The 18,727-nt window shown below is 36.2% G+C and overlaps 1 protein-coding gene across 8 annotated transcripts in view; it reads right to left on the bottom strand.

The window, feature by feature from the left end:
• ARID4B (AT-rich interaction domain 4B) overlaps positions 1-18,727 on the bottom strand; it is a 157,253-nt gene that overhangs the window by 46,976 nt on the left and 91,550 nt on the right. For all 8 annotated transcript variants that reach the window (XR_007132442.1, XM_047762518.1, XM_047762520.1 and 5 more), the window contains exons 9-16: positions 16,581-16,660; positions 13,245-13,321; positions 11,523-11,677; positions 7,430-7,502; positions 4,705-4,799; positions 3,054-3,151; positions 1,873-2,116; positions 1,387-1,562 (exon numbers count right to left, since the gene is read on the bottom strand). Coding sequence is in view for 7 of the 8 variants with exons in the window: in XM_047762518.1 (XP_047618474.1) it covers positions 1,387-1,562; positions 1,873-2,116; positions 3,054-3,151; positions 4,705-4,799; positions 7,430-7,502; positions 11,523-11,677; positions 13,245-13,321; positions 16,581-16,660 (998 nt within the window). In the remaining variant the exon portion in view is untranslated. The remainder of the gene's footprint in view (positions 1-1,386; positions 1,563-1,872; positions 2,117-3,053; positions 3,152-4,704; positions 4,800-7,429; positions 7,503-11,522; positions 11,678-13,244; positions 13,322-16,580; positions 16,661-18,727) is intronic.

Genomic DNA, 18,727 nt, shown 5'->3' with positions numbered 1-18,727 from the left:
TCAATGGGTTAAAAGCCCGACATAGTATCCATGAGGATGCAGGTTTGATCCCTGGCCTTGTTCAGTGGGTTAAGGATCCAGTGTTGCCACAAGCTACCGTGTAGGTCAGATGCGGCTCAGATCCCATGTTGTTGTGGCTGTGGCACAGGCCTGCAGCTGAAGCTCCAATTCGACCTGCAGCTTGGGAACTTCCATATGCCACAGGTGTGGCCACGTAAAAAAAGAAAGAAAATTATTCATAACAAAGAGAAAATATAAGCTTATCACAGAGCTTTCCACACAGTAGATGCTCCAGAAATATCTGCAGATTAAAAATCAGATTTTTAGGCAAGAAGCAGAATCCTTACTAAATTTCTTAATATTGAAATAGTCTCCAAGTAGCAGCAAGAATGCCTTAAATGTACATTTTACACACAGAAATATAACCAAGTGTAATGAACAAACACACTATATATCGCTAAACCCAGTTTTGTTTTTCCATGTTTATTTGCATGCTATGGCCAAAATTTTAGAACACTAAAATAAGCAAGAGGTTTTAGGCAAAAAGCTGAATATTTACTAAGTTTCTTAAGAGTTTAAATAAGTTTCAATATCAGTAAGGAGTGCTTGAAACACACATTTGTGTGTTTGTTTATTACATCAAGATATAATAAACAAACACTTTTTACTATATTCATTTAAGCATGTTTTTTTCTCTGTCCTGCTTGTCTGCATCCTGTGGCAAAATTCTAGAAAAATACGAAAATGATAAAAAAAAAATTTCATTGTACTTATTTAAAATAATCACTAATAATGGGGATGTTTGGGTTTTTTAAACCTCGGAAATAAGATGAGATGCCAAAGGTCACCTATAAATCTAGGGTTTACTGTTAGTACATAAATTACATTGCTAAATAATTCATTATTCCAAACTGACCAAAACAAGTGAATGTTACTATCATATAAAATACAACATTTTGGCTTTTTTATTATTAGCACTAATTATTAGCACTTTTCCACTCTTATTTTTTGCCTTAGAAATGCCAACAACTCTCAGAATCTACACCAACATACCATCTATAAACATTGGAGAAAGTCATCTTCCCAAATTTATATTATCTCATTATCCAGCAGGTTAATGCATTCAGAAGTGTTTCTTCCTAGCTCAAAATTTTATAAATTTCCATGATGAGAGCAAGAATAATGAATCAAAAATATGATCTTTGGCTATAAATTTGCATTAGCAGGGTCTCTGAGGGAGGCGAATACTATTTACATAATAAATGAAACTTAAAATTACTCAATTACTTATTTTGTCAATCAAATTTACTCATTCACACACACAAAGAGCAAATTATAAGAATTCATTCAGCCAAAATGCATCTTAACCAAAAACAAATTTCTTACCCAGATTTTGCTTTTTCTTCTTCAGCTTCTACCTTTATGCTGAGGGATTCATCTATCCCAGTTGTCTCATCATCTTTATCTTCCAGATTTTCATTTTCTTCTGTTTTCTTCATATTAACCTCTTTTTCCTGATCAGACTGTGTAGGTATAGAGTCTAATAAATTCTTTTTACCTCCCTAGAAAAAGATCAGAGGAACTAACCAATAAAGATAAAAACTGTCGACCTAATTCCATTATTTGTTAGCAAAAGGAGGTACTAACCAATACTAATACTGCGAAAGTTATTATTTTAAGAAACTCCTGCTATTCCTAAAACAGTAGGCAAAAATAGCTAACAGCTATTTTAAATACAAAAATAGCACTTAATGAAGAAAATTCTTGAACAGCAAAGGATGAAATTATATAATAAATTAACTAGAAAACTTCACAGAGAATGTAGAAAATGTACCAAAGAAGGCAAAGGACTATTAACAGTATCCTATTTACCAGAGAGGGGTGAATATTTTCCTTTCTTTCAATACCCTCTTCAGTAGGCTTTTCTTCTTTCGGTATTACATTCTCCTCCTCTTCAATCTTTATTTCTTTGATTTCTGGTTCATTTTCTTCCTTAACTTTTATTTCTTTTACATTTTCACACTCCTTACATGGCTTGTTAACAACTTTCTCTGGCAAAGCCATCTGAAATTCAATATTGGCCGACCTACAGTACTCCTCAAAACCATATAAGTATCTAGAAACATGAAAAGCAGTTATATTTGGGAAAACATTTGGAAATGTTACTGTAGAGTTGCGGTTTTTAAAATATGTGTTCATTTCTTCTGTTTAAGTTCTCAGCTATTGAGCCATCTTAATATTCTAATTTATTCTAGTTTGGTTCTTCTCACTTTTTTTTCCTCAAACAGGAACATTTTTCAAAGAAAAAGAAATTTGCTAAAAAAAACTATGCTAAAGAGTTCCTGCTGTGGCACAGTGGGTTAAGAATCCAAATGCAGTGGATCAGGCCACTGCAGAGGTGCAGGTTCAATCTACAGCCTGGCACAGTGGATTAAAGGATCCACATTGCTGTAGCTGTGGCGTAGGTCACAGCTGCAGCTGGGATTCAGTCCCTGGCCCAGGAACTTCCAGATGCCACGAGTGAGACCATTAGAAAAAAAAAAAAAAAGCTATGCTAAAAGTGAAAAGACAGTCATAGTCTTAAATGCAGTAACTGTAACAACAGTAGCTATTAGAAGTTTTAGTAAATGACATCTATTTGTTGAGCATTTCTTCTATGCCAGGCACTGGACCTTTTAGTACAGCTAAAATCTCACTCAATCATCCTGTGAGGCAAACAGTGTTGTCCCATTTTACAAATGAGGAAACCCAGGCTGGAGAGAATAAATAAATGGTCCGAGGACACAAACAGCAAACAACTGGCAGAACTTTGGCATTTTAACTTTGACACGGTACTTTCCAAACATACTTGGTCACAAAAACTTTCTTCACAGACTATCCCATAGATCCAGTCTTCATGAATACACTCTAGGAAACACTATTTATTATACAGTGGCTGCTCTAAGTAGAATTTAATTGATTTCTTCTTAAAAGAAATTATTAGCCTCAGTTAAATTCCAACCAGCTTTCTAGGTAAAATATTGAATATAGCTATATCAAGTACAGGGACTTACTTTTTATAAGCACATTTAACATTGTATCCTGCAGCTGAATTTAAGACAGGGATTCCAAGATCTTGGTAGACTTGTTTCCAAACAGCTCCACTTTCAATCTAAAGGACAAAGTGAAATGAAAACTCCCAAACTAAAATGTGGGAATATTAATAAAATTTTGATAAATAACATATACACAAATACATACATATGTTTTTATTTTTATTTATTTTATTTTAGTCTTCTTAGGGCCACACCAGCAGCATATGAAAGTTCCCAAGCCAGGGGTTGATTGGAGTTGTGGTTGCCAGCCTACACCACAGCCATGGGGGGTCCAAGCCGTGTCTGGGACCTGCACCACAGTTCACAGCAACACTTAGCCCACTGAGTGAGGCCAGGGATCAAACCTGCATCCTCATGGATAATAGTCAGGTGCATTACCGCTGAGCCATGAAGAGAACTCCCATATATGTTTTTATATTTGTTGGTTCAAGTCTCAAAAGATGAAAAATAGCAATCTTGATAAATTCTAAATCAAAAATTTGATTTATAATAATGGTTTTAAAGTAAGTTTTGGTATTCTGACAAATCTGAGAGAATTACAAATGTTAAAATACTAGGCCACTTAACTTTTAAATAAACCCTGCTACAGTAAAGAAAACATCCACATTCCTTAATCAAAATCCTAATGAAAAGACACAGATAAAAATTTTTTAATGACATATGATTTCCCATAAAACTTAAAAGCTAATAAATCAATAATTTCTTCAGTTCAACAAAGATTTTCTGCATATATATTTATGTGTATATATACACACGTTATATATATATATTCAAAGAGTGAATTATATATATATTATATAAATAATGCATTATATATATGTATCTACCGCACAGTGGTAGAGATTAAGGATAAAAAGACCAGCTGCAGTGATGTGCACCTGGAGTCCCAGTTACTCAGGAGGCTGAGGCTGAGGATCGCTTGAGCCCAGGAGTTCTAGGCTGCAGTTCGCTAAGCCCATAAGGTGTCCACACTAAGTTCGGAATCAATATGGTCACCTCCTGGGAACAGGGGACCACCAGATTGCCTAAGGAGGGGTGAACTGGCCCAGGTCAGAAAGGGATAAAAAGAATGTTAAAAGAATGAAAAACCAACCTCTGGCTAGTTCCCTTCATGTGGAGCAGAAAAGAATCCAACTAGTATCAATGAGTAGGTAGGTTCGATCCCTGGCCTTGCTCAGTGGGTCAGGGATCTAGCACTGCTGTGGCTGTGGTGTAGACCAGCAGCCATAGCTCTGACTGGACCCCTAGCCTGGAAACTTCCAGATGCCTCAGGTGCAGCCCTAAAAGGCAAAAAAACAAAAACAAAAACAAAAACTCTGCTCTCAAGGACCTTACAGTCTAATGGAAAAGAGACACGAAAGAAATAATTTCCACCAACATGGTTGTGCTATGACTCAAGTAGTTTATGGTCATTTTTGACAAAAATTTAACAGTAAATCAGAAAGTTCATTTTTAAAAATACTTAACTAAATTTAAATTTGGTCTAAGGAAGCTAGTTCTGTTTCTTTTCCTTTTCTTAGGTTTTTATTAGTGGATAATTTCAGATAATTTTTAGATGAGAAAACATGTTACATGAAAAACATGTTTCACTTCTGACAGTAATACTTACATTATCAAATCCTCCAAGTTTGTGTACAAGTCTAAATAACTTAAAGAGATTCAAATTTCGATATCCAAGTACAGGTCGTTTGTTAATAGGTGTCCCTGTTAAAGAAAACAGAAAATATATTCGAACCATGGTACATTTTATTTATTTATTCACTCATTCATTCATTCATTCATTCTTGGCCGCCCCAAGGCATATAGAGTTCCCAAGCCAGAGATCAGATCTGAGCCATAGTTGTGACCGAAGACGCAGCTATGGCAACAGCAGGTCCTTAACACACTATGCTGGGCTAGGGATTGAACCTGCATCCCAGTGCTCCCCAGACATTGCCAATCCTGTTGCACAACAGCGGGAACTACTAGAAACATGCTACATTTTAAATTTAAATTTTGAAAAGATTCATACATTTCCAGCAAATATACATAGTGCAAAGTATGCATATGAAAAAAAAATCCCTTGTTAATCAAAAACATGTCTACTACTTAAACCCATTTTATTAAAAAATTTTTTCTTGGAGTTCCTGCTGTGGTATGATGGGATTGGCGTTGTCTTGGGAGTGCTGGGATGCAGGTTCAATCCCCAGCCCAGCACAGAGGGTTAAGGATCTGAGCTGCAGTTGCAGCTTTGGATCTGATCCTTGGCATGGGAACGCCACATGCCATGAGGTGGCCAAAAAAAGACAAAAAAATTTTTTTCCCTTATACTAGATTGTTTTGTTTTGTCTTGTTTTAGGGCTGCACCCACGGCATAGAAAGTTCCGAGGCAAAGGGCTGAGGTGGAGCTGCAGCTGCCAGCCTACTCCACATCAACACGGATTTAAGCTGCATCTGTGACCCACACCACAGCCCATGATAACACGGGATCCTTAAGGCACTGAGTGAGGCCAGGGACTGAACCAACATCTTCATGGATACTAGTCAAGTTCATTACTGCTAAGCCACAACGGAACTCCCACCAGATTTTTGAAACCTTATTTATATGATTTTATTCCACTTTCAAACTCCTGATGAGAAAAAGAACAAATATTAAATGAAACAAAATAAAATACCAACAAAACATTTTTAAAAATTGGGGTAACAAAGTTGACAGAACTGAAGAAAGTGTCGAGATATTTGATGGACAACTACTTCACAATGACAATTATTTTATGCTACTTTCATTGTATTTTACTAATTTACTACTGCTCTAAACAATGACTCTAGAGTAAAGCTATAGTGTTGTTTCATTGTAACATGTGAAAATGTAGGAGAAAGACACTATAAACTATCAAATGATTAGAATATGGTAGAGGAAATAGCAGGATAAAGATATATAACCTATGGCCCTTCCTAAGAAATATATGATTGGCATAACTGTATTTTTTGCTCTTTTCTAATATTAGATTTTACTCATTTTTTACTCATAAAAAAAATAAAAAAACTTAACACATAGCCTTAAGCCTTACCGTCTTGGGCTAAGCTTCCATTCATACAAATAAATAAAAGAGGAATCAAGGACATTTCATATCAAAGAGTAAAGAGATACCTACACTGTATTAGCCACTATCACTTATGAGAGCAAAAGAAGACTGAGCCAGCTACAACTCATCAACAATACAAAACTGGATTATAAAAGCATGAATTCACAGAGGGTAGTAGCATTTCCAAGTATTATTCATTCATTTTGTCCTCGTTAAGCTAGAAAGCTGTCTGCCTCTCGCCACTCCCTTCCCAGCATCTTCCCAGGAAAGGAAAAACTACACTCTGAACAGCAGATAAGCAAGAAAGTAACAGGGTCAAAGTTACTGGAGGACTAGGTTATCACTGTTATAAATTAAAATTTATTTTAACTACAAATTAAAAGTTATTGTTATACCCATTCCTCCTCCCCTCAATGCTTACATTTCTTAAACCACAAAAGGAGATTCAATAAGCTAAGGCAAGGCTCATCTTAAGACTCTGTCTCCCTTCTCTACGGATAGTTTAATGGTGTCCTTAGTTCTAATGTGACTGGGTCATAAGACCTGTGGCCATATAGAGTATGGTGTCTGTCTGTCTGTCTCTCTCTCCCTCACTTGCATACCAAACACACACACATCTTGAGTAGAGCAAACAGTGATTTTAGAGAAAGAGGCTTTTCTACAGGCATCTACAGGCTCAAATAAAATGGTACTCTGATTCCCATTCTGCTATTGTTCCTAGTATGAGTTCTTTGGGATCCCATGGATGGGAAGGGGTATAGATAGGACAAAACACAGGCATGTGTGGGTCCATGGCCATAATATCCATCAAAATACTGTAAAATTCCACATTCTACTTACTATGTGACAGACACTAATACTAGGGTGCTGGTGATATTGGTAATCAAAAAGATGGCCATGATTACTAGTGACATGAAACTTAACAGAATTCTTATTTTTATTTTTTTGTCTTTTTAGGGCCGCACCCGTGGCATATGAAGGTTCCCAGGCTAAGGGTCGAATAGGAGCTGTAGCCGCTGGCCTACGCCACAGCCATAACACCACCAGATCTGAGCTGTGTCTGCAACCTATAGCGCAGGTCACAGGCAATGCTGGATCCTTAACCTACTGAGTGAGGCCAGGGATCGAACCTGAGTCCTCATGGTTACTAGTCACATTTGTTTCTGCTGAGCCACATGGGAATTCCAGAATCCTTATTTGTAAAATATTAATTAAAATATTCATTATCTGATACCTACATTAGTGATGAATAAAAGAAAAAACACTCACCTCTATCTTCCATAAATTTGTACAACTGCTGAAGAAAGTTCTCCCTCTCCTCTGGAAATGGTTCTATTTCTTCCTAATTTTAATTACAGAAGAATAGAATATTATTTCCCTCAGTTAAGTATTTTAATAGAACATGCAGATTTCCTACCAACAGCAAAGACTAATACTCGCTACAATATTTCAAAGGATTTTTACCACATAAAAAATATTCAATATTAAGCCATTCAAAACCAGAAAGTCTAGACATTTTATGCTTTACAGAGAAATATGTCCTAAAAGGTATCTCAATAGTGACAATCCCAAATGTAAATGTTCATATAAGAAATGAGACCAGCAAGACAGTTAATGAACTTTTTACCATATCAGAGATCTATTATTTAAAAGAGGGTCACAGGCTCAAAGAAGACCTATTCTCACTTACATTAAACTGGGTCAGGGTTTACCATCAAAACTGACTCTATTATTGCTCCTCAAGCTATAACTACAAATATCCTTCACTACAGACAGCCCCACTGTATAGTACTTCGAGCTTATAAAGTCAGTAAAGTGGGGAACAAACTTGATCTACAATACCTGAAGATTCAGACTTAGGGAAATCTTCAAGTAATAAAATAGTTCCCCGTTTTATCAATTACAAGGGAGGGACTAGCTTCTTGCTGCTGTGGCCAGGGGCTGTGGCAGTAGGGAGCTGGTCCTGAAGCAACCTGCAAGGAGCAGGGTAGTAGGTGAGATTGAGGAACTCGTCAATTCAGTGACTATCATCCATTCAACAAACATTTAATGAGCACCATTAGTGCAGGCACTATGCAAGGTGCTGAATCAAATCAAAGAAAAATAAGTGATGGTGCTGCCATTATAGAACAGGATCAGGAGTAACTGCAGAGGAAGTGATTCCAAATATACACCTAGGCTTTACAGTTACTCTGGTTGAAACAAATGTTTTTCTAAATAGTAAAACTTAGGAGCATACTTTTCAACTGAGAGCCTAAATATATCATTTTTAATTTTAAAATTCATGTGCCGTGCCATTGTTTAAGATTTGCCTCTATTTTAAAACCTAGTAGAGAAAAGGAAGGAAATTAAAATCAACAAAATCTCATGTTGATAAGGTACTATGCTTACAAGTTGGGCTGAGAAGAACAAATGGTAATTATTAATTTGCTTATGATAAATCTATATTTCTCAATTTAAATGTATGCTGGGTTTTGGTAAGTAGTCAGATCTAAGTTCTACGGAAATATGTTTTCTAGATATTATCTTAAATTGCCCCCATGGTACAATCTTTGACTTTCATAAAACTGCCAACTTATTCCTGTTACAAAAACTTTTAAGTGAAGTTTGTATTTAACATTAAAAAATGTTTAGATTGCCAATCTAATTCCTGTTGCAAAAAATTTCAAGTAAAGTTTGTATTTAAAAAATTGCTGAAACAGAAAACCAAATTGTTGAAACCATAAACTATAAACCATAAATCTAAGCAACAAAAGATTTGGTAACTAATACTTACTGATCATCTGTTACATGTTACACACTATGATAGACACTACGAGAATGAGTACCAGTAAGACAGAGTTCCTACCCTTCAGGAGTTTATAGATTAGAAGGGGAGAAAATAAATAGAAAATACATGTATGTATGTGTACACACACACACACACACACACACACAATTGCAAAAAAATCTCTATAAGGTAGTAGTTCAGACTAGCAAACTGAGTGGTCAACTTTTCCTGAGGTGAAGAAGATGATGGTTCACAGAAAGTTTCACTTTACAGAAGGGACATGTAAGTTGGGTTTAAAAAACTGAACAGAGAGTGCCCTGGTGGCTCAGTGGGTTAGGGATCAGTGTTGTCACTGCTGTGACTTGGCTAACTGCTGTGGCACGGGTTTGATCCTTGGCCTGGAAACTTCTGCACGCTGAGGGTGCAGCGCACACCCCCCCCCCCAAAGCAAACAAAAAAACCCCAACTGAACAGGAGTGTGCCAGGCTTACTAGGGGGAAGGGAAGGGCACTGTAGGCAGAGGTATTGTCTGTGCAAAGTTGAGTAGAAACAAGGTATGTAATTTGATGTTTCTACAGTATAAAGTTCAAAGTAGGAGGATATAACAAGAGAACTGATGAAAGAAAGGGCAGGGGTTGGACTATAAAGGGAGGGTCTAACAGTGACGCTTGAATTTCAGAATGATGAGAAGCCACTGAGGAAACGTTAAGAAAGAGGGCTGACTGCTTATTTTAGCATTTTAAATAGAAACTTGTAGGGGAGAAGACTGAAGCCTGGGAAACTTTCACACTACGTGCTATCATTATAGATCACTCTAACTTCTTTTTCTCCCCACTTGTTAGGGCTGCACCCAGGGCATATGGACATTCCCCAGCTAGGGATCAAATCGGAGCTGCAGCTGCTGGCCTACATCACAGCCACAGCAATTCGAGATCTGAGCTGCAACTGCACCATACACCACAGCTCGCAGCAACACCGGATCCTTAACCCACTGAGCGAGGCCAGGGACTGGACCCACATCCTCATGGATACCAGTTGGGTTCTTAACCCACTGAGCCACAAAAGGAACTCACTAGATCACTATATTATAAAACATAAACTCTAAAACAATTCTGTTTCATTATTAGTTGTTCACTACAGTTAAAGGGAAGAATTTCATAACTTACCTAAAATATTACATATTGACATTAACTTATCTCAGTTTCCTAAAAACATTAAATACAATTCACTACATGTCACGTATAGTAGCTTTCACTATGTGTACAATTCTCCCAATAACTTCCATAAAGTAGTTCCACCAGCCATTGTGGTACAAGAGGTACAGAGGTACAGTGTCACTAGTAATACTAAGGACATCCTTTTTCAGTACTTGTCGTTGCTAAACCTCAGTATTAGCTACAATAAATTCTAATTTAGCTCCTTGATCCATTAAGTTCACAGGTAGGTCTTACTTATCTAATTAGAACTACCTATTTCTGTTAAAGTCATTTAAGATTTTCTGAATCAAAGACATATTAATCTTTAGGTGTTTGATTATTCCTTTAATACTAGATGGAAGATTCAATTTAAGAAAATATGCATGGGAGTTCCCGTCGTGGCGCAGTGGTTAACGAATCCGACTAGGAACCATGAGGTTGAGGGTTCGATCCCTGGCCTTGCTCAGTGGGTTAAGGATCTGGCGTTGCCGTGAGCTGTGGTGTAGGTCGCAGATGTGGCTCAGATCCCGCATTGCTGTGGCTCTGGTGTAGGCCGGTGGCTACAGCTCCGATTGGACCCCTAGCCTGGGTACCTCCATATGCCGCGGGAGCGGCCCAAGAAATAGCAAAAAGACAAAAAAAAATGCAGATGTAAACATTGTATGAGGTGACAATTGTCTACATGATGGTAAAAAGCAAACAAAAAGTAGAGTTCTGCTGTATTTGGTGGGTATAACGTTAATCCTCTGATAAACCAAGCAAGATGAAGCACAGCAAGATGAAGAAACATTTTTTCTTTCTTTCTTTTTTTTTTTAAGCTTTTTTAGGGCCGCACCCACAGCATGTGGAGGTTCCCAGGCTGGGGGTCGAACAGGAACTGTAGCCGCTGGCCAACACCACAGCCACAGTAATGTCAGATCAGAGCCAGTCTGTGACCTACACCACAGCTCACGGCAATGCCAGATCCTTAACCCACTGAGCAAGGTCAGGGATTGAACCTGCATCCTTCATGGATACTAGTAGGATTCATTTCCACTGTGCCACAACAAGAACTCCTCTTTTTATTTTTTTAAATTGAAGTACAGATGACATATAATATTCCATTAATTTCAGGTGTACAACATATTGATTTGACATTTATATATATTATAAAGACTAAAATATTTTTGAGGTTATTGGGATAATTATACTTAATATTTTTAATTTCTCAAGATCACATTTCTAAGGTAAGCAAGCAAACCGCTTGATTATGATGAATAGCACAAGTACAATTGTATAATGAAATACTTCTCATACTAAAAATATTTTAAATGATTAATGATTTATGCCATATCCTAATTCACAGAGGAAACCCAACTGTGCTTCATTTTAGAAGGCATTTACTATTTTTACTCACCTCTTCTTCACTGCTGTTATCCTCCTTTTCTTTTTCATCATCTTCCTCTTCCTCTTCTTCCTCTGCTTCACTGCTAGAACTATCTTCTTTCAATTCAGTCTTCCAGTTAGCAGGAATAGTTCTACTTTTGTGAAATTCAAGTGCCTGATCAAAGGCTGGAAAGAGACCATAAACTGTATCAAGTGGAGAAATTAAGACAACTGATTTGTCTAACAATAATAACAAGATAAATAAAACCTACTGTGCTGCCACCAGCGACATTTATGAAGTGTATGCTATGTGCCAGGCACCGTGCTAACTTGCTTTCCATTTAGCAACTCATTTAACCTTAACAGTCTTAGCATTAGGCACCCATTTTATAGATGGCAAAACTGCTACCATTTGAAGGTGACTTAAGTTCAAACAAGACAAGAGAAAGGGTCAATTTTCTTGCTTTTTAAACAAAAATTAAAGAATGCCTAGTAAAAAACACTTTTAGATAAATCGTTAATCATTTTACCAAAAAAAAAGATTAGTGGAGTTCCCATCATGGCTCAGTGGAAATGAATCTAACTAGCATCCATGAGGAGGCAGGTTCGATCCCTGGCCTCACGCAGTGGGTTAAGGATCTGGCACCACCCTGAGCTGTGGTGTAGGTCACAGATGCGACTTGGATCTGGCATTGCTGTGGCTGTGGTGTAGGCCAATGGCTACAGCTCTGATTCAACCCCTAGCCTGGGAACCTCCACATGCTGCAGGTGTGGTCCTAAAACCACACACACACACAAAAGCATTATTAAACAGTAATATATGCCAGGAATAGAGTAATAAACATACAATACCTGAAAATATACCAAAAATATGTCCTCTACATTTCTAGTTAAACATGAATTAAAATTACACTAACAATTAGCTTAAATTAAAATTAGCTACACACTTATTCTCACTTTACAACACATGGAAATAAATTCTAAACCATAAATTCCTGATAATTTTTTAATCAGTCTACATAGCATATTATTTGATCTGATGAACATGGGCAAAGAAAAAATAAACAGCTATTTACAATGCCAAAAATCAAGTCAGAAATGCAACTATAGCATATACCTCCATAAATACAACTATTATTATATTATAAAAAAAATCAAATCAAAATTACTTTGATTCCTGTTTCTACCATCTTCAAGAACTAATATTTTAGTTACTAGGCAAAAGCCAGACTATAGGAAAAGGTTGATGATATCTTGTTCTTTCTTTCTTTTATCATTTATCTACCTATCCATTTATTTATATCTTTTTAGGGCCACACCATAAAAGTGGCATATGTAAGGTCACAGGCTTGCTGTAGCTGCCTGCCTATGCCATAGCCATAGCAACACAGATCTGAGCTACATCTGAGACTTAAATCACTGCTCAGGGCAATGCCGGATCCTTAACCCACTGAGCGAGGCCAGGCGTGGAACCTGTGTCCTCACAGTTACTAGTTGGGTTTGTTACCACTAAACACGACAGGAACTTCTATTCTTTCCCATTTTTAGATTACTGTACCAATTATAAGCTGAAAAAAAAAAAAAAGAATACCTATAATAACAAGATGCATGGGTTTACAAAAGTATAAGTCACATAGAACCAAATGTAACTTCAAAGAGTTAAAAACAACTTAGGAGCAAAAGAATATTTAATCTTCAGAAATATTTCATTACTTTTTAAATTAAGTGTAATTTCTTCCAAGATCATCCTTACCTTGTTTTAATACAGCATCAGGCTTTGGTGCAGTGTCACTAGTAATTTCATGAACATCCTTTCTTGGTACTGAAGTACTATATGTATTTTTTTAATTTTAAAGGAAAAAAATGCACAAAAACACAACAGAGATTAATTGAGTCCTTTACCTACCACAGAAAGATACTGAAAACATGGGAATACTGACATTTATAATGAAAATGATGGCACACATAGTTGTAAGTCCCAAATAAAATGCTAGGCAGGGTGTTAAAATACTTAATCATCTACTGAAGGCCCCTGCCTTAAGAGATATTTTATAAACAAGGTATTCTGAAATATCCAATAATCCCCAGGTTAAATGCAATACTAAAAATACTAAAATGCTGAAAATAATAAATTAAAATGTGTGGATAGCAGAATGCATTAATCCAATAAAAAGTATGTCCAATAGTAAGAATTTGCTATCATCATCTTTCTTGAGATAATCACAAGAAATTACCAAATTAAAGATTGGAAGAAAATGTACTATATATAATGTAAAATGTTCTTTTAACAATTTTTTTAAAACTGAATTCCAGGTTAACAAGCAAACTTCTGGTATGTAATTTAGGGTCTTTCACAGAATTTAGCAACCATTAGGAAGGGTCAGATGCAAGCAACTATGAGTAGTTCTATCATATGTTACATTTATTTCCTGTTTTACACTAATAAATCATCATTCAGCTTTTCTGCATTTGATTTGTATCAACAGATCTACAAAAGCCTAGACATTATTCCAAATACATTTTTCAAGACCTACCTTTTTTAAAAAAACTTTTTATTTAAAAGTTTCAAATACACGGAGTTCCCGTTGTGGTGCAGTGGAAATGAATCTGACTAGCATCCATGAGGACGCAGGTTCGATACTGGCTTTGCTCAGTGGGTTAAGGATTCGGCATTGCCATGAGCTGTGGTGTATGTCGCAGACTCAGCTTGGGTTGGACATTTCTGTGGCTGTGGGGTAGGCCAGCAGCTACAGCTCTGATTAGACCCCTAGCCTGGGAACCTCCATATACCTCGGGTGTGGGCCTAAAAAGACAAAAAACAAAAACAAAAACAAAAAAGTTTCATGTATATACAAAAGTAGATAGTGTTAACAGTACAATGAACTCCCACATATCCACTACTCACCTACAATAAGCATTTACTCAGAGCCATTGTTTCATTTATACCTCTAGTTGTTACCTCCCACCCCACCTGGATTATTCTGAAGCAAATCCCAGGTATTACACAATTTGATTTATAATATTTCATTATGGAGCTTTAAAAAAAATTCTTTTAAAAATACGGCCATAACATTATCACATATTTTAAAATTTACAATAATTTCTTAATGTCACCAAATCAGTATTCAATTTCAGTGTTCAAATTTCTGACTATCTCCATTTTGTGGAAGTAGGTTTCATAGGTTGTTTTTAAACATCACTTTTCAGAACTTGAAAGCACAAACAGCAAAATATAGTCTCCCAATAAGGAAAAATATAAAATAAATGGATTTTCTAAACTCAAAATGGCTTAAAGATTTAACCATAAGACAAGACACCATAAAACTCCTAGAAGAGAACATAGGCAAAACATCCTCTGACACTGACCATATAAATGTTTTCTTAGGTCAGTCTCCCAAAGCAATAGAAATAAACACAAAAATAAACCAAATGGGACTGAATCAAACTCAAAAGTTTTTGCACAGCAAAGGGAACCATAAAAAAAAATATTAAGGAAAAAAAGGACAACCTATGGAATGGGAGAAAATAGTTTCAAAAGATGCATGCAACAAGGGCTTAATCTCTAAAATATACAAACAACTTATACAACTCAACAGCAAAAAAAACCCCAACAACCCAATCGAAAAAGGAACAGAAGACCTGAAAAGACATTTTTCTAAAGAAGATATATATAGATGGCCAAAAGTCACATGAAAAAATGCTTAACAACACTAATTATAGAAAAATGCAAATCAGAATGTCCATCATTAACAAGTCAACAAATAACAAATGTTGGAGATGATGTGGAGAAAAGGGAACCCTCCTACACTGTTGGTGGGAATGTAAAATGGTACAACCGCTATGGAAAACAGTATGGAGGTACCTCAGAAAAGTAAATATAGAACTACCATATGACCCAGCAATCTCACTCCTGGGCATCTATCTGGACAAAACGTTCACTGAAAAAGATACATGTACCCCTATGTTCATTCCAGCTCTATTCACAACAGCCAAGACACGGAAACAACCTAAATGTCCAACAAGAGATGAATGGATTAAGAAGGTGTGGTACATACACACAATGGAATACTACTCAACTACTAAAAAGAACAAAATAATGCCATTTGCAGCAACATGGATGAACCAGAGGCTCATGCTAAGTGAATTAAGTCAGAAAAAGACAAATACCACATGATATCATTTACATCTGGAATCTAATACATGGCACAAATGAAACTACCTACAGAAAAGAAACAAACTCATGGACGTGGAGAACAGATTTGTGGTTGCCAAGGGGGAAGGGGAGCCAGTGGGATGGACTGGAATTTGGGGGTTAGTATACGCAAACTATTGCATTTGGAGTGGATAAGCAATGAGATCCTGCTGTAGAGCACAGGGAACTATATTCAGTCACTTGTGATGGAACATGATAGGGGATAATGTGAGAAGAAGAATGTGTATATATCTATGTGTGTGTGTATATATGTATAACTGAGTCATTATGCTGTACAGCAGAAATTGACAGAACATTGTAAATCAACTACAATGGAAAAATAAAAATCTTCAAAAAATAAAGGATTATAAAAAGGCCACAGAAATTGATAACTCAGCTCTAAAAAAGTTCTAAAAAATAATAAAGTTCTACATGAAAAATCACTTTCTTAATTCTTAGCAAACATTTGTAGTAACGCCTTTTAACCCTCAGACTACAGCAGAAGTCAATTTATACATAGCTATCACTACGCCCATTTAGACATAATTTAAAATGTTTTAGAAAAGCCCTATTAGACATTCAAAAACAATAAATATATCAATTAATATACCAATCAAGTATTAGATATGGTATAGAGACTGAATTTTCCTCAAGTCATCAGCTATTATACAGGTAAATACTAACAAATTAGCACTGAATGTCTAGTTTAGAAAAGACTAAAATGAACAAGACCTATTATAAGACTACTAACGTGATAACATGAAAAATGATCATACACTAAAATATTCTTTATGATGAAAAGGAAAAAGCATAAGTCATTGGAAATATCTAATTTATAATTTACCATCCCAATTGGAAAAAACTGCCTACTTTTCACAACAAATGAATTATACTTACAATTTGCCATCTTTAAAAGATCGAACAAGAATATTGTCTTTTTTCACAGCAATTTCATCACTACAATCAGGACAAACCACCTTTGAAAAAAAGTGTGAAATGATGATAACTAAAAGCATGTTTATATATAGTTACATAAGTATCAACTATTTAAATCCTTTAAAAAATAGTTTCAGCTTAAAATTTAAAAACAAATTTTAGTTTGAGGGTAAACAGTTACACACACACATGTGGGAACACACACAGATAATTTTACATTTATATCCCATATCCTTCCAGCTCTCTGGATTACCCATACTGTTTTTAGACACAGGCATGTGCACAAAGTAGAATCGTAGCTATGACTAGCCTGAAGCTGTGGACCAAGTCCCAGGCTGAAATAGAAAGTAAGAATGAAAGTGGAATCAGTGTAGAAAAAGATGGAGAGCTAGTCTTACTAACAAAGGGTCTGCAGCATGGCCAGGATAACAGAGGCCAAAACAGGATCAGGTATCAAAACCTTAACAGAAATGATTCTCTACTTACAGTTTACATTTAAATACATACTTTAACACACACTAAAGTTTCTCCCTAATACTACCCACTCTTAAGAAGTAAAGCATTTTAAAGTGGATACCTTCCTGGAGTCTATATAAGATTTATTTTATTTGCAGTCACCTCAGCTGTTATTTAAAGTAAGGATAAGGCAAGCCTTTCCAAAGGCAATACTAATGCAAGACAGCTATGAATTTTTATTACTTTAATCCCAAGGTGGCCCACTACATACACTGAGAACAATAGTTATGTTTTTAAATGAAAAGCAGGCTAAATGAACACAAGACTTGTTTTAAAGACTATATCATTAGCTCTCTGAAAATTGACATGATGGTACATAAAGGCATGTTTTCTCACCACAGGTTTAAGAGGAGCTGAGCTGGAAACAGGTAAGTTCTAATTCAGTCTTTAAAAGGTTGACAATTTTCATAATTGTAGCTGCACTGCTCAAATGTTGATGACATTATGAAATAATTCACTGATGAAGGCCTTTTAAATGCATTAGCATCCAGAGAAACTTTCTTGTCATTTCAATAACTCAAGTAAATACTTAATATTTGTTCATTCATTCATCCAGTCACTCTACAACTATTAACTATTTCATCAAGGTTCTGTACTAGAGCACAGAGGTGGAGATAATGAGCCTGTATTCCAGTTGTGAAGACAAGAAAGTGCACAAATAATTTGTTATTGAGATAAGTCCTTATCTAGGTGGTCAGGGACCGCTTGCTTGAGGCCATAACATTTAAGTTCAGCTTTGAAAACTGAGTAGGAATTGGCTTGACAAAGGATGTATGTGTATCATGTGTATGGCATGGGCTGTACTACAAGCAGAGGAAAACAGATTATGAGAAGGGTCCGAGACAGCAAGCAGCAGAACCCACTCCAGGAAGTAAAAGAAGGTCAGCGTGGCCACCTTTCTACCTGGGCTGAGTGAGAGAGATAAGCAGAGTTCAGATTTGCCAGTCTTGTAGGCCATGTTAATTCTTGAGATAAAATCTAAAATCTTTAAGGGAAGAATCTGCAACAAGATAATGTCATAACAGAACTTCATTTTTACAAATTACTTTTGTTGTCATAAAGAAAATTGACAGAGAAGGGCAAGAATTTCAAGAGATGAAGCTACTGCAAATTTTCCAGGTGGGAGAGAGTGACCTGGACATAAAGTGCTGGCAATGGCAAATTAAAGAAATGAGAATACTAGAGGTAATCGGGGAAGTAGAGAGATGAGAGAAAATAGGATGCTTATGTTACTGCCGCATACAAATGGTGTCATTCACAGGGAGAGGAAACAATGGAGAAGGGTCAAGTTCTGGAATAAGGGAGGAAAGAATAAATTTAGTTTTGAGCTTATTAAATTTTGGGGTGACTAAAGGACTGCCAAAGGGAGATGCTGAAAAGACAAACTTCTGTCTAAAATTGTGAGGCAAAATCACCCATTTTTTTCTTTCTCATGAGCTTAGAGTTTTGAAAACCACACATATGATAGCTCTGGCCAGTGATGAGGATGGTGTATGAATAAGTGGGTTCACTCTTCTGTCTGTTATAGGAACTAAATATTTTATCCCATTTACCCACGTGATTTTCTTGATTCCTCAGACATTTCAGTTTAT

Source organism: Phacochoerus africanus, chromosome 15 (assembly GCF_016906955.1).
Source record: "Phacochoerus africanus isolate WHEZ1 chromosome 15, ROS_Pafr_v1, whole genome shotgun sequence".
Taxonomy (NCBI): Eukaryota; Metazoa; Chordata; class Mammalia; order Artiodactyla; family Suidae; genus Phacochoerus; species Phacochoerus africanus.
Note: the sequence above shows the minus strand (reverse complement) of the source record. Positions and strands in the feature narration are given on the sequence as shown.